This window comes from Anolis sagrei, chromosome X (genome assembly GCF_037176765.1).
Source record: "Anolis sagrei isolate rAnoSag1 chromosome X, rAnoSag1.mat, whole genome shotgun sequence".
Classification (NCBI taxonomy): domain Eukaryota; kingdom Metazoa; phylum Chordata; class Lepidosauria; order Squamata; family Dactyloidae; genus Anolis; species Anolis sagrei.
Window position 1 is genome coordinate 67,919,649 of NC_090034.1, and position 16,364 is coordinate 67,936,012.

General features: G+C 42.6%; 1 protein-coding gene across 5 annotated transcripts in view; it reads right to left on the reverse strand.

Annotated features, from left to right (window-relative positions):
- The window catches only part of CSMD2 (CUB and Sushi multiple domains 2), a 984,984-nt gene that overhangs the window by 839,341 nt on the left and 129,279 nt on the right, over positions 1–16,364 (reverse strand). For all 5 annotated transcript variants that reach the window (XM_067473669.1, XM_067473670.1, XM_060784605.2 and 2 more), the window contains exon 2: positions 10,617–10,833. In XM_067473669.1, coding sequence (XP_067329770.1) covers positions 10,617–10,833 — 217 coding nt within the window. The remainder of the gene's footprint in view (positions 1–10,616; positions 10,834–16,364) is intronic.

Sequence of the window (16,364 nt, forward strand, 5' to 3'; positions counted from 1 at the left end):
AAGAGCACTTCTGCATTGGCAGCTGTGCTGCCTCAAACAAACAAATAGTATAACAACGATAAGCTAGCACTAAAATTTAGGATTGGCTTACTGAGCCAATATGGAACAAGGGGAATAATTGAGAATGAAAAGAATATAGGACATCCCTACTCCCCAGAACTACGAGTTTCTCCCCCACAAACAATCTGCTCCATCCCTATCTCGTCCCGATTTTAGTATTTTTAGTATCTTAGTTTTTATTTTGCACATGCGGCCCACTCATTGTTATGTTATTTTATTTTACTGTATATGATTTTGCTTTATCGTCTTTGTACTCATATGCTGCATGTATTTTACTGTGTTGTTATTGTGTTTTGGTATGTTATTGTGTTTTTGCATGTATTTTACTGTGTTGTTATTGTGTTTTGGTTTTACTTTATTTTAATATGTTGTTGGGCTTGGCCTCATGTAAGCCGCCCCGAGTCCCCATTGGGGAGATGGTGGTGGTGTATTAAATAAAGATTATTATTATTATTATTATTATTATTATTATTATTATTATTATTATTAGAGAGGCCCTGCTCTCGGTCCAACCGGCCTCGCAAGCGCGCCTGGTGGGGACGAGGGACAGGGCCTTCTCGTTGGTGGCCCCGCGACTCTGGAACTCTCTCCCTCTGGAGGCCAGAACCGCCCCATCCATCCTAACATTTAGGAAACGGGTGAAGACGTGGCTGTGGAGTCAGGCCTTCGATGAATGAGACAACACCATAGGACCCTGGATGGAAGTTGATGTAGATCCATCTTAATAGGACGGCTGACCACTGTAGTTTTATATATAGTGTTTTTAAAGTTGTTTTTGTAAGTGTGGTATATGATATTTTAATGAGTGTATATGTTTTTTATGGCTGGAAACCAGGCTGAGTCCCTCAATGAGGTTGAGAAGCTCGGTATAGAAAACTGTGAAATATTATTATTATTATTATTATTATTATTATTATTAGTGTCCACAGTTTCACCTAACCATATTTAATAAAATATGCCCTCCCCAGAAATTTTCAAGGTCTTTTGGATGATTCTATTGCAGGATTCTATAGGTATTGCCACATAATTGCCCTGGAGAGTACAGAATATTGCAAGAGAGGATAAAGTAAAAAACAACTTGTTGCAATAAGGCTTTGTTGTTATATCCATAGTTTCCTGTTTTCAGGCTTGTGTATTTCAGTGGAACCTCGATCCATTTCTGCTGGCAGGATACCTCTACAGCCCTGTATGCGTTTTCATGCACCTCCTGAAACCAGGTGGGTAGCTGGATAGCCATTTTTGGTCCTTACCTGAAAAATATGGCTAGAGCCGACACATTGATGGCAATGGGGAACTTACGAGGCCCACCTTTCCATTCTGGGGACCCTTTCCTTTTTTCCCCTTCAAGAGAGACTGGGTTTCAGCAACAGGGTTAAGAAAACACCCTATTTGGCCCACTATAGGGGGGACTTCCCAGGGTTGCCTTCCTGTCATTAGTTCTTATATCCTTCATTAAGACTTGGATTTAAGACACCAGTCCTTCTGAAATGACAGGAACATTTTGTGTCATCCAGTAAGCACAAAAAGTTAAAATTCTTTGAAAAAAGCAAAAAAAATAAATAATCTTCAGCCTTATTCTCTAAATCTTGTGATGACATAGGGACAACCAAGGACCCATTGTACTTTCTCTCAATTTAAGAAAAAATAACAGTTCTGTATAAACCATAGACCTCATTGTTTGGCTTGGAAATTACCTTATAACATCTGTGGAATGCCCTTCTTCCCTTCTACTACTACTACTACTACTACTTCATCATCTTCTTCTTCATCTTGTTCTTCTTAGTGTCTCCTTCTCTCTCCTTCTGAATAGGGCCAGGTTTGAAGGAATGGAGAGGCTGGTACTCTCTCTCAGCAAGCATCTGACTTTTGAGAGGCAAGGGATGGAGACACAAGGATGCGACTTTGGCCACTGGGACCACAATCACAGCCTCCCTGAAACACACACACACACTCTCTCTCTCTCAAAATGACACTTTGGGAACTCCCTAAGGTGCAGGAGAAAGAAGGCCTCACACCCCTTACACTGGATGTTTTGTGTGATATGTGTGTGTGATATGTGTGTGTGAGATATATGTGTGTGTGTGTGTGTGTATAGAATCATAGAATCATAGAATCAAAGAGTTGGAAGAGACCTCATGGGCCATCCAGTCCAACCCCCTGACAAGAAGCAGGAATATTCTTGTCAGGAGAAACGTCAGGAGAAATGCCTCTAGAACATGGCTCTATAGCCCGAAAAAACCCACAAGAACCTAGCAGGAATATTGCATTCAAATCACCCCTGACAGATGGCCATCCAGCCTCTGTTTAAAAGCTTCCAAAGGAGCCTCCACCACACTCCAGGGCAGAGAGTTCCACTGCTGAACGGCTCTCACAATCAGGAAGTTCTTCCTCATGTTCAGATGGAATCTCCTTTCTTGTAGTTTGAAGCCATTGTTCCACATCCTAGTCTCCAGGGAAGCAGAAAATAAGCTTGCTCCCTCTTCCCTGTGGCTTCCTCTCACCTATTTATACATGGCTATCATATCTCCTCTCAGCCTTCTCTTCTTCAGGCTAAACATGCCCAGCACCTTAAGCTGTTCCTCATAGGGCTTGTTCTCCAGACCCTTGATCATTTGAGTCGCCCTCCTCTGAACACATTCCAGCCTGTCAATATCTCTCTCTCTATATTGCAAATAGTAACCTTCTACAACCCTCCTATACTAGTTATTTCTTATGTATATAGTTCAGATTGCTTACTGTATTGTATATGTATGTGTTGGTATGTACTTTTTCTTAACTTTATGTTGTGGGAGGGGCTGCAGACCATGTGATCAGATCTGGGACTATTCAGATCTCAGACTCCATTTTAGAATGTAGAGACTCCATTAGACTTCTCAGACCAGAGAGATGCTTTAGACCAGTGGTTCCCAACCTGTGGGTCCCCAGGTGTTTTGGCCTACAACTCTCAGAAATCCCAGCCAGTTTATCAGCTGTTAGGATTTCTGGAAGTTGAAGGTCAAAACATCTGGGGACCCACAGGTTGAGAACCACTGATCTAAACTGTTGAATTAATGCAGGTTGACACCACTAACCTCCATGACTCAGTGCTATAGGATTCTGTGAGTTGTAATTTGGTGAGGCACCAGCATTCTTTGGCAGAGAAGGTTAAAGACCCTGTGCAGCAGCAACACTCACAATTTCATATCATTGAGCCATAGCAGTTACAGTGGCGTCAAACTACAACAACTCTGTAGTGTAAATGCAACTTAACAGTATCCGATTTATTCTATCACATCTCCACCTTTGTGTGGATGGAACAAAGTAGCTTTCTCACTTCCAGTCAACTAGAACAGTTAGACAACTCCTATCTCTGTTTTTAAATGCAAACACAGGCTCTCTAAACTCCCAGTTGTCACAAGCATGGGCCATGATTTATTTACCAATGTGCCTGGCTCCTCTCACACACTACCAGAACATCTGGTTTTCACTGTTGTTTCTGCTTCTTTAACCCAGATTCTTCCAGCCGAGCTCACCGAGGCGCTGAAGGGTTGTGGGACTTGTTCTGAAGTTCTGCCAGGGAGCAAATGGCTTCCTGTATAATGTAACACAGGAGGACTTCAAGGTCAGAGGAGACAATGATGAGTTGTCAACAACTGACCCCAGTTGCAAAAAAAACAGGCCAGCATGGAAATTCACCCAGATAATGTGTAGTCGGGGGCAGCGAGGCGAGGTCACCTCCACTCATTATCGCAGCCTGAGCTTGCTCCTGAGCCTTTGTCAGAGTGAGATTGCCATCAACTTGGGAAGTGAGAGCATCTCTCCAAGGGAAGGAACATTCTCTACTCTGCAAGACCAAACAAGAAAAGACTTCCTTCAAGCAGATATTTTGCTGCCTAGGTTGAAGGACAAGAAGTTCTTCCTCAGTGCCATTCCACCTTACAGAATGGAAACTGAATCTTTCATTAACACTGGTGAGGAGACCCCACTGTTCATGAGAGTTGAGGTCAACAGGGATTTATGACAGGCTATAAGACACACACAGCTCTGCCTTCAGCTGAGGGAAAGGCTTGCTGCTGGTCTTCCCCACAGTATTATCAAGGAAAATCTTTTCCCAATATTCACCTTGCTCTGTCTAATAGAAAGACTTTCCCAATGTTTCAGCTTCCATTAGACCGCATGCCAAACTCAAGGCCCACAATGCCCTTTTATGTGGCCCTCCAGATGCTGGACTATGCCTGTGTTCCTCATCCTTAAACATCATGACTAGAGATGAGTTGGAAGGCTGAAGTTTGTTCTGTTTAAAACAAACAACAACAACTTTATTTGTAGACCACCCTATCTCCCCAATTGTACTCAGGGCAGTTTCCAACATCTATGGCAAACATTCAATGGCAAAAGGGGATTGTTCAGGTGGAATTTCAACCCATTGATCTGAGTCCTAGTTTCCAGGGCATCAAAAAACAAGTCCGCTCCCTCTTCCTTAGAACATCATTTCAAATATTTATACATGACTCTCATGTCTCCTCTCAACCTTCTTTTTAGTCAGGAGAGTGGGTTTGATTTTAGATACAAGGCTTATGGATATGATGTCTGATGTTAAAATGTGCTTTAACCTTTGCTAAATTAGCCTGGAAAATTGTGGGACAACCTACTCCCTCCTCAAAAGCCCCCCAAAACAGAGGAAAAAAACCCAAAAGAACTCACCCGACCTCCATAAGATGGAAGTCGGAGTTCTCCTAGCACATACAAATGATGTGCCAGGAGAAAGTGGGGAGGAGGAAAATCACTCCTGCCCCCCCCCCCCCCTTTCTCCTGGAGTGTCATTTGTACACACCAGAACTCCAGCAACCATCTCATGGATGCCGGGTGAGTTCTTTTGTTTTTTGTTTTTTGCTATGTTTTGGAAAGCTTCTGGGACGGGGACCACAGTGTCCCAGTGTTTTCCTAGGCAGTCCCAGAAGAACATCTGGACACCCACCCTGGAAAGTGTGTGCTTTCTGGGATGTGTGTAGATGGGCCCCCAGAAAGATCCGTGTTTTTTGAACACGGATTCTCCTGGGATAATGGCCAGTCTGGGAAGGCCCTAAGAAGAAATCTAGAGAACCTACTATCTTGTTCATTACTTGGGGATTGTCTATATTTGGTTCAGCCATCAACTAAGATTGGTTAATGAACACTGGAATGGAACAATGGATGACGAATCTGGAACATGTTTTTGATGACGAGACGACAGTGAATGGGTATTGTAGTAACTGATTAATAATTGTGTAATGTGTTAGGTTGTTAACTGTTTCTATACTGTAGCACTGAATTTTTGCTGTTCGTATTTGTTGTGAACCACTGTGAGTCGCCTTCGGGCTGAGAACAGCGGTATATAAGTAAGGCAAATAAATAAATAAATAAATAAATAAATAAATAAGATTGTTTAAGGGACTGTCTCTCTTGGAATCACAGACACCATGGACCATGAAGTCCAACCCATCATGCCATACAGGAACAAAGCACTTCTAACAAATTGCCACACAAAACCTCCAGAGAAGGAGATGTCACCACACTCCCAGGTAGTGGCATATTTGACTCTTGAACTGGTTTTATCGTCAGGAAATTCTTCCTAATATTTAGGTGGAATACCTTTCCATGCACTTTGAACTCATTGCTTTATGTCCTAGCTTGTGAAGTAGTAGAAAACAAGCTGTCTCAATCCGCAGTTTAACATCCTTCCTAATACTGAAGCCTGGCTCTCATGTCTCCACTCAGCCTTCTTTTCTCCAAGCTAAACACACCCAGCTCCCAAAGCTGCTCCTCACATGGCTTGACTTCCAAACCTTTGATCATTTTGGATGTATTATTTGGAGATGGACCATTGTCCCTTGAAAACTCAACCCAGTATGGCCAGCTTTCAAAGAGGTAAAAGTGATCTTCCCCAGCCCTACTTCGGTTCTTGTAGTCCTCAGAAACAGCAATTCTATGATGTCAACCTCATTTCTTCTGTACTTAAAGAATGTGCCAGACCTGCCAGCTACATCTTTGCCTCTCTAACAGGCATACTTAAAATGGTAATTTAAAAACTCAATTTTCACATCTATAGCAATTCTGCAGTTGGAATGTCACGGACATTATAAAACATTCAATGAGCTCGCTAGGCATCTCGGCGCATCTCATTGTTCGCCTCCTAAATAAATTTAGGTTTTTTGGGTGCTAGTGCTGAAACCTGTAAAGCTATCTAGAGTTCAACACGAACACTCAGAGAGAGTAATTTTGTAGCTGCTTTTATTTTTCTGCTAACTTATCCACACTCAAATAGGAATGCAAATGTTTGCTTGTCAGTGTTTTGGACTTCAATTCCCAGGAGCCTCAACTGCTTCTGCCAAATATCAGGGATTCCAGGAGCTGACACCCCAAACTCCTGGAAGACCATATTTCGGGCAACACACTGGCTTCGGCTCAAACTTTTCAAAATACAAGATTATGAGATGTTTGCAAATTTCCCACAACCCTGGGGAAGGAGGTAGCATTTTGGAATTTTCCTTGCAAAAAAGGCACTTTTTTGGCACAATGATTGTGACTTTGTATGGAACAACCACATTCTGAAGCACTCCTGTGCTTTTTCTGTTAGATTCATCCAATTTCACTGTAATCAAATGGCCTCAGATCAATGGTGAAAGATAAATAACACATTATATTCAGAGGCAAACTCAGGTTGCCACTTTGTGCTTTGTTGTGGCTGTGTAGGCAGTGAGGTGAATCATAAGAGATCATGTCCATAACACAGATCAGTGGCCTGCAGCACTCAGTCATTTATTAAAATGACCCAAAGGCAAATTATTCAGCCATTTTTCAGAAATTGGAAAGCAAATATTACTTTTTTTTAAAAAAATGGCAGCTATATTTATTTATTTACTATATTTCTATCTTGCTCTTCTCACCCCAAAGGGGACTGAGTGCAGCTTACAAACAAGGCAAAATTCAATGCCACATTATGAATGCAAATAGACAAAATGCAATATATTCTATTGTATTTTATTTATTATAGCTAGCTATAGTATAAAACGTCAACCTTTCTACTCTACCTAGACTCTTAGAGTTGGAAGAGACCACATGGGCTATCTAGTCCTACCTCCTGCCAGGCAGGAAAAGCACAAAATATCCCTAAGAGATGGCCATGTCCCTCTGTTTAAAAGCCTCCATGAAAGGAGCTTCCACCAAACTCTGAGGCAGAGAGTTCCACTACTGAACAGCTATTACAGTCAGGAAATTCTTCCTAATGTTTAAGTGGAATCTCCTTTCCTGTAATTTCAAACAACCCATTGCCCTGAGTCCTAGTTTCCAAGGCATCAGAAAACAAGCCTGCTCCCTCTTCCTTATTACATCACTTCACATATGTATACATGTCTCCTCCCAACCTTCTCTTCTGCAGGCTAAACATACCCAGCTCTTTAAGATGCTCCTCATAGGTATTCATGGTCTCCAGACCTTTGAGCATTTTAGTTGCCCTCATCTGGACTCCTCCCAGCTTAGAGTCAATACCTCTTTTGAATGGTGGTGCCCAGAATTGGCAACAGTATTCCAGGTGAAGTCTGACCAAAGCAGAGTAGAAAGGCACCATGACTTCCCTCGATCTAGACCAGTGGTTCTCAACCTGGGGTCCCCAGATGTTTTTGGCCTTCAACTCCCAGAAATCCTAACAGCTGGTATACTGGCTGGGATTTCTGGGAGTTATAGGCCAAAAACTTCTGGGGACCCCAGGTTGAGAACCACTGATCTAGATACTAGACTCCTTTTGATGCAGTCTAAAATTCCATTGGCCATTTTAGCTGCTGCATGACTCTGTTGGCTCAAGTTCAATTTGTTGTCCACAAAGACTCCAAGATCTTTCTTACATGGACTGTTGTCGAGCCAGGCACTATCCATTCTGTATCTGTGCATTCATTTTTTCTACCTTAGTGTAGTATCTTACATTTGTCCTGGTTGAAATTCATTTTGTTAGTTTTGGCCCAGCTCTCTAATCTCTTCAAATTATTTCGAATTCTGATCCTGTCCTCTGGAGTATTAGCTATTGCTTCTAATTTGGTGTCATCTGCAAACTTGATAAACATGACCTCTAAACCTTCATCTAAGTAATGAATAAAGACATTGAACAGAACTGGGCCCAGGACCAAGCCCTCTTTATGGCACTCTACTGGTCACTTCTTTCCAGGATGAAGTGGAATAATTGGTGAGCACTCTTTGGGTTCAGTCGGTTAACCAGTTACAAATCTACCTAACAGTAGCATTGCCTAATCCACATTTGTTTAGAAGCTTTGAGATCAACCAGAATGAATTTACCTGGATCACCCTTTATCTAAGAATATTAAAGAGACACTCTTTCTTGAAATCATCACATCATAGGGTTGGAAGAGACCCCCCAGGCCATCCTGTCCAATCTGCTTTTTTCTGGTAAGTATTCATGTGCCGTCGTGCCTGGGGGCTATAACTCTTAATGAAGGAGGCACGGACGTGGTGTCTTTCCCCAGGGGATTGCTTCTTGCCCTCCTATAGGAAACTGGAACTCCCAAAGACCAGAACACAACAGATAACTCGAAATGGTATTTATTGTTCACAATGAGTTATCTTTTTAAAGAAGTGAGCTGGAAACATCAGAGGGGTGAAGGAAAATATACGTTACAGTCTCAGTTAGTCCTGGGTCCAAGGAGTTTGAAGCTGAGAAGCCTTTCCAAGTTTCCTCTTTCCTCAATGGCTGTGAATGCTGGAGCAAACCACAACCCCTGTTCAGATGGCCTATGTTTGAAGACTCAGGGTCTTCCTCTGGTGCCAAAAGAACCAGTTTGAAGGCGCTTGAGACTTCCAATGTCGTTCAGGTTGGTCTGAACATGAAGCATAAGTCTCAATGGTAAAAAACCTCAGAACTGGGGCTGAGAGGTAATTTAAGCAGGGGCTTTTAGAGCCAAGTCTCTTACTCACGTCCATCCAATAGAAACTCTGATGGCAGAATGAAAAGGAAGGGTGGAGCCAAACAATACTGATTGACAGCTATAAGTAACCAATCCATCCAACTATACATAAGCAGGGTAAAACAGCAGGATTAAGCATGATACAACTGTTTAAATCTTGCAACTAACAGTTCTACACATAGATGGCACCACTTGTGCCATCACAATGCACAATCAAAGCACTCCCAACAGATATCCATCCTGTCTCTGTTTGAAAACTTCCAGAGACAGGGACTCCACCACTTTCCCAGAGAGCATATTCCACCACTGAATGGCTCTTACCATCGGGAAGTGCTTCCTAATAGTCAGGTGGAATCCACTGATCCATGTCAAGTTGACTCTTTACTTTCTCTTCTCCACTCAACTAAATATCTCAAAAAGCAACCAGAACCACACAGATATAGAACACAACAAACAAAAGAGACCAGAACAGTGGTTTTCAACCTGTGGGTCCCCAGATGTTTTGACCTTCAACTCCCAGAAATCCTAATCATTGGTAAACTGGCTGGGATTTCTGGGAGTTGTAGGCCAAAACACCTGGGGACCCACAGGTTGAGAACCACTGGACTAGAATTTGACATTGTTGGACTGTAGCTCCCATCAGCCCCAACTACTGGTGAAACATGCTGGGAGTACAGTCCAGTAACTTCTGGAGAACTGTGTATCTCCAGATACATAAATATACCCAATGCTACTTGGAGAAATAACATGAGATAAAGTAACTCCTTGTCCCCTGATGTTAGTTTTCCCTGTGAGCTGTACTATGATTTCAGCCACAGATTTCAAATTTTGGTGAAGAGATTCAAAATATCTCATTTCATCTCTTTGTTTCACAAATGAAAAATTGAGAAACCTCCAAATAAAGAAACACTATAGTGTTATCAATATGGCCAAAGGTATTAATGAGGAAAAATACACAAACCTGGAGAACCTGTAGCAGTGTATTTTTGAATGAGACTACTGGAAAAGGCAAGTCAAGACCCTCTGCTCACATTCATTGAGCAGAATCTATTTTTGTAATTTGAGTTCAGTTTCCAACAATTCAAGTATGCTGAGGACAACAAGGAAAGGTGGAAGGGGGAGATCGAAGCTGGGTCATTGCAAAGGCAGCTGAAAATGTAGGATGACAGAGGGTTAATTGGGACCGTCCCTGCCATACTGCTAGAGCTGGAGGATATAACTTTCAGAACTTGCCAAGCACTGATCTGTCAAACCATAACAAAGACCTGCAAAGGGGGAATTGGCTTTGACAAATGTCTAGCTCAAGTTTAAGCCCTGCTCCTCTGCCTCCATCTTCTAATTAACTTCTCCAGATGTCTCAAGCAGGAATGGTGCTGATAATGCTGCACCAATAAACACTTTCCAACAATATTTTTCTTCTACTCCTTATCAGGCCAGTGAAATCCAGACAGTTGAGATAACTCCCCAGTTAGAAGAATAAACCCTTTCTTTTATGGAAACATAAAACCCTCCACCTAAGTGCTTGAATCCAACCAACAAACATCTTGACGTGTTTATGAACATTCTTCTTCCAAGTGGGGCAGCCATAAAAAGAACCTTACAGAATGATTCTCTGCTTTCCCATACCTTGTTCTTAGATTTTCCTGCTGGGGCAATCCGTCGTAAACTGACAGCACATCGAAATCTTCTTCGAGGGCAAAGGACTGGAATACAAGCTGCACTCGGTTCTGCTCGTTGGTGGTGATTGTCCATGTACAGTTTGCATAATTTGGATAGCCGTACGGGAATCCTGGGCTCTGTATCGTCCCGTTTGGACCTTGCAAAATGTAACTGCAGTTCTGGGCTGGAGAGAAGAGAAAAAGAGAAAAATGTAATGGCACTGTAATTATTGAGATGAGACGTTAAAAAAACCCAAAACAATACCATGCTTATCTCCAGGACTACCATATGCATGGGAGCATATAGTTCAGTCCAGGCCCGTAGCCAGGATTTTGATTCGGGGGGTGCTGAGTTTGATTTGGGGGGGGGGGGGGGGTTGTGAGTTTGATTCAAAGGGGGGGGGGGCTGAGGATCTACCCTAGCAAACCTTTTGTATTGTTATCCCAATACCCCCATGCATATGGGATATATTGAGCATGGTGATCAGATCATGATATGAATAAACCTAACAGTTTAAATAATGTACCAGTAAGGCCTTCTTGCGGACCACCCTGAGAATTTGGGGGGGGGGGGGGGCTGAAGCCCCTCAACCCCCCCCCCCCCCCCCCCCCCAGCTACATGCCTGGTTCAGTCGCTTCTGGTCGCTTCTGGCAGTGACATCTCTGTTTGAGTATCAGCCAGCACGCCAACTACTTAAATCAAGAAATAGTTTTCTAAGATCTGCAGAGACACTCGCTGGAACAACTCAGCAAGCGAGAGTCCAAAAGTGGCAAACCCAGAATCTCAATCAATGGCTGATACCAAATGAGAGACTCCCCCCTGGGCACACAGAAAACTGGGCGACTTGGAAGGCGCTGAACAGACCGCGCTCTGGCACCACGAGATGCAGAGCCAACCTGAAAAAATGGGGCTACAATGTGGAATCCACGGCATGCGAGTGTGGAGAAGAGCAAACCACAGACCACCTGCTGCAATGCAACCTGAGCCCTGCCACATGCACAATGGAGGACCTCCTTGCAGCAACACCAGAAGCACTCCAAGTGCCCAGATACTGGTTAAAGGACATTTAATAGAATACCAAGTCTGCAAATTTTGTGGTTTGTTTGTTTGTCTGTCTGTTTTTTAATGCAATACAACTGTTTTGGTTCACTCCTGACATGATAAATAAAATAAATATAGTTCAGTGGTTTAGTGGTTCTCAATTTCCCTAATGCTATGACCCATTAATACAGTTCCTCATGTTGTATAGTTATACAACCATATAGTTATTTTCGTTGCTACTTCATAACTGTAATTTTGCTACTGTTTTGAATCGTAATGTAAATATCTGATATGCAGGATGTATTTTCATTCACTGGACCAAATTTTACACAAATACCTGATACGCCCAAATTTGAATACTGGTAGGGTTGGGGGGGGGGGGGGTTGTCATTTGGGAGTTGTAGTTGCTGGGATATATAGTTCACCTACAATCAATGAGCATTCTGAACACCAATGATGGAATTGAACCAAACTTGGCACAGAGAACTCCCGTGACCAACAGAAAATACTGGAAGGATTTGGTGGGCACTGACCTTTAATTTGGGAGTTGTAGTTCAACTACATCCAGAAAGCATTGTGGACTCAAACAATGATGGATCTGGACTAAACTTGGCATGAATATTCAATATGCCCAAATGTGAACACTGGTGGAGTTTGTGGAAAATAGACCTTGACATTTGGGAGTTGTAGTTGCTGGGATTTGTAGTTTACCTACAATAAAATCAACTGCTAAAATTAACAAATTATAGCCAACCAGGATCCTTAGACCCGGTTCTTAAAGTATATAAGGCCAAGGTTACCCCCATGCTCCTGTACGGAGTGGAAGTCTGGGACCTAAACCAGGGATCATTATTAGAACAAGCTCAAACACAACACCTACGGAACATTCTGGGAGTGGGTAAAAGGACTCCAGCTGCAGCAGTGAGAGCAGAAACAGGAGTATGTACAGTTAATGGTTTATCCAAAATTAGGGCATATAAATACTGGATAAAACTAAATGCCATGGCAGATGACAGACTTTCAAAATTATTCCTATTAGAGCAGACCAAAAACCAGCATCAGTCCTCTTGGCTAGTGCAACTTACAAAATACATTAGGAGTTGTGGACTTCCAATTCCATACCCAAATCTCCTAAAAGAACTAGACCCAAAAATAGTGGCATAACGAATACAAGACATAGAGTCTCAGAAAGACCTTACCACCCTCCGTAAAGCTGGCTCACTGAAATGCTAAGTCATTTCAAATGTAAATTTCAAACAGCCGAATACCTAAAGACAGAAATGCCAAAAGATCTAAGGAGGGTATTCACTAGAACCCAATTTGAACAGATGGATACAATGGTTAAACATGGAAGGTTTAACCAAGTTCCATATAACGAACGATTTTGTATCTGTGGGGCGACAGAGGTAGAGGATATTACACATGTATTGTTCAGTTGTATCTTATACAAGAAAGAGAGAAATCAATACCTCGGACCATTCATTACACAGACGACTCACTGGGATCCCTATATCAAAACTACATTCTTAATGGCTGGCTAGAATGCTAAGATAACACATCAAACGGCCCTTTTCCTTTATAAAACAATTCAGCTGAGAACTGCGTATCTGGAGGAGACTGGGTTAAACTATAGGAGTGACGCAGATATTTGAACTGGATTAGGATTGTGTAATAGCTGGTCTATTTTAACCTTCGTTTTTAACTTTTGTGGTATGTAATTTTACCTTGGCATTTTTATGACGATATTTTTAACTATCTTTTCACTTAATCAAGTTTTAATGCATTTAATGTTAGTACACTGTTACAGGAAATTTAGGATAGTGATTAATGTCTACTTGGGTACTTTTTGCTTTTGTCTTTAATATTGATATGGTCAGTGGACTAATCAATAAACTTTGCTTTGCTTTACAATTAAAGAGGATTCTGAACCCCGCCAACAATAGAATTGGGCCAAACTTCCCGCACAGAACCCCTATGACCAACAGAGAATACAGTGTATTGTCGAAGGCTTTCATGGCCGGAATCACTGGGTTGTTGTAGGTTTTCCGGGCTATATGGCCATGCTCTAGAGGCATTTTCTCCTGACGTTTTGCCTGCATCTATGGCAAGCATCCTCAGAGGTAGTGAGGTCTGTTGGAAGTAGGAAAAAGAGTTTATATATCTGTGGAAAGACCAGGGTGGGACAAAAGACTTTTGTCTGCTGGAGCTAGGTGTGAATGTTTCAACTGACCTCCTTGATTAGCATTTAATGGCTTGGAAGTGCCTGGGGAAAACTTTCTTTGAGAAGTGATTTGATATGCCTGATTGTTTACTCTCTGTTGTTTTGCTGTTGTAATTTTTGAGTTTTTTAATACTGGTAGCCAGATTTTGTTCATTTTCATGGTTTCTTCTTTTCTGTTGAAATTGTCCACATGCTTGTGAATTTCAATGGCTTCTCTGTGTAGTCTGACATGGTGGTTGTGAGAGGGGTCCAGCATTTCTGTGTTCTCAAATAATAAGAATTCCAACAGACTTACGCCCTCGGTGGCGCAGTGGGTTAAAGCACTGTGCCGGCAGGACTGAAGGTTCGAATCCGGGGAGAGGCGGATGAGCTCCCTCTATTAGCTCCAGCTCCTCATGCGGGGACATGAGAGAAGCCTCCCACAAGGGTGATAAAACATCCAAAAAATCATCCAGGCATCCCCTGGGCAACGTCCTTGCAGATGGCCAATTCTCTCACAACAGGAGCGATTGCTCCTGACACGACAACCCCCCCCCCCCCAAAAAAAAAAACCCCTCTGAGGATGCTTGCCATAGATGCAGGTGAAACGTCAGGAGAAAATGCCTCTAGAACATGGCCATATAGCCCGGAAAACCTACAACAACCCAGAGAATACAGTGTTTTCTGATAATCTTTGGCAACACCCCCCTCATGACACCCCCAGGGATCCTGACCCCCAGGTTGAGAAACACTGATATAGTTGGAAGATACACCAAGGCCCATCCAATCCAATCCCATTCTATCAGTCAAAGCTCTCCTGACAGGTGGCCATCCTGACTCTATTTAAAAAGCCCCAGAGAAAGAGACTTCACTACTGTTGAACAGTTCTTGCCATCAGGACATTCTTCTTGATGTTTAGGTGGAATCTCTTTTCCTGCAGTTTCAATCCATTGCTCCATGTTCTGGTATCTGGAACAGTGGAAAACAAGCTTGCTTCCTTTCAAGTATTTAAACATGGCTATCATGTCCCCAATCCCCATTCAACCTTTTCCTCTGCATGATAAACTCACCCAACTCCCTACACTACTCCTCACAGGGTTTCATAGTTTCCAGACCTTTGACCGTTTTGGTCACCTTCTCTGGACGCATTCCATCGTGTCAATATCCTTCTTCATTTGTTTTCCCATAATTGGACACAGGGGTATTCCAGATAACATGGGAAGCTTCTAGTCTATATATATATATATATATATATATATATATATATATACACATACACATACACACACATACACACATGCTCTATGCATAATGAGTACCTTAAAAACAAAAGAACCAATGAACGAAATCACACCAAATTTGGCAACAAAACGTCTCACAACACAAGGAGTGACCATCACTCAAAAAAATTATGATTTTTTTCATTTGGGAGTTGTAGTTGCTGGGATTTATAGTTCACCTATAATCAAAGAGCATTCTGAACTCCACCAACAATGGAATTGAACCAAACTTGGTACACAGAACTCCCATGACCAACAGAAAATACTGAAAGTGTTTGGTGGGCATTGACCTTCAGTTTTGGAATTGGAGTTCACCTCCATCCAGAGAACACTGTGGACTCAAACAATGATGGATCTGGACCCAACTTGAGAGGAATACTCAATATGCCCAAATGTGAACACAGATGGAGTTTGGAGGAAATAGACCTTGACATTTAGGAGTTATAGTTACTAGGATGCATAGTTCACCTACAATAAAAGAGCATTTTGAACCCCATCAACGATGGAATTGGGCCAAACATCCCACACAGAACCCCCATGGCCAACAGAAAATACTGAGTTTTCTGGTGGTCATGGGTGACCCTTCTGACACCCCCCTGGTGAACCCCCTCCCCCCCAGGGTCTTGACTTTCCAGGTTCAGAAATGCTGCCTTAGGGCCATCCAGCCCAACCCCCTTCATCAGGGCAAGAAAACATAATCAAAGTCCTCCTGACAAAGGGCCATCCAGCCATTCACACACACACACACACACACATATATATGACAGATGCAGTATCAAAGATTTGAAAGGGACCCCTAAAGAAGGACAATGAGTTGCATGTTCCAGAGTAGACAAACCAGACAATCTCCACATCAACACTGGCAAAGAAACAGCAAGAAATACTGTTTACCCACAAGCATGAAGACATTATATATAAGAGAAACCAACACTTTCTCATTACTTTCTTTTCCAGATTACCAGACTGGGCCACAGCAACGTGTGGCAGGGGACCGCTAGTGTTCAATAAGATTCAATGGGGTGGGGAGAGTCAAGTAGCTGACGCTTCCCCCTATGGCAGTGTTTCCTAACCTGGGGGTCAGGACGCCTGGGGGGTCGCCAGGGGGTGTCAGAAGAGTTGACAAAGACAATCGGAAAACACAGTATTTTCTGTTGGTCATGGGGGTTCTATGTGGAAAGCTCAGTCCAATTCTAT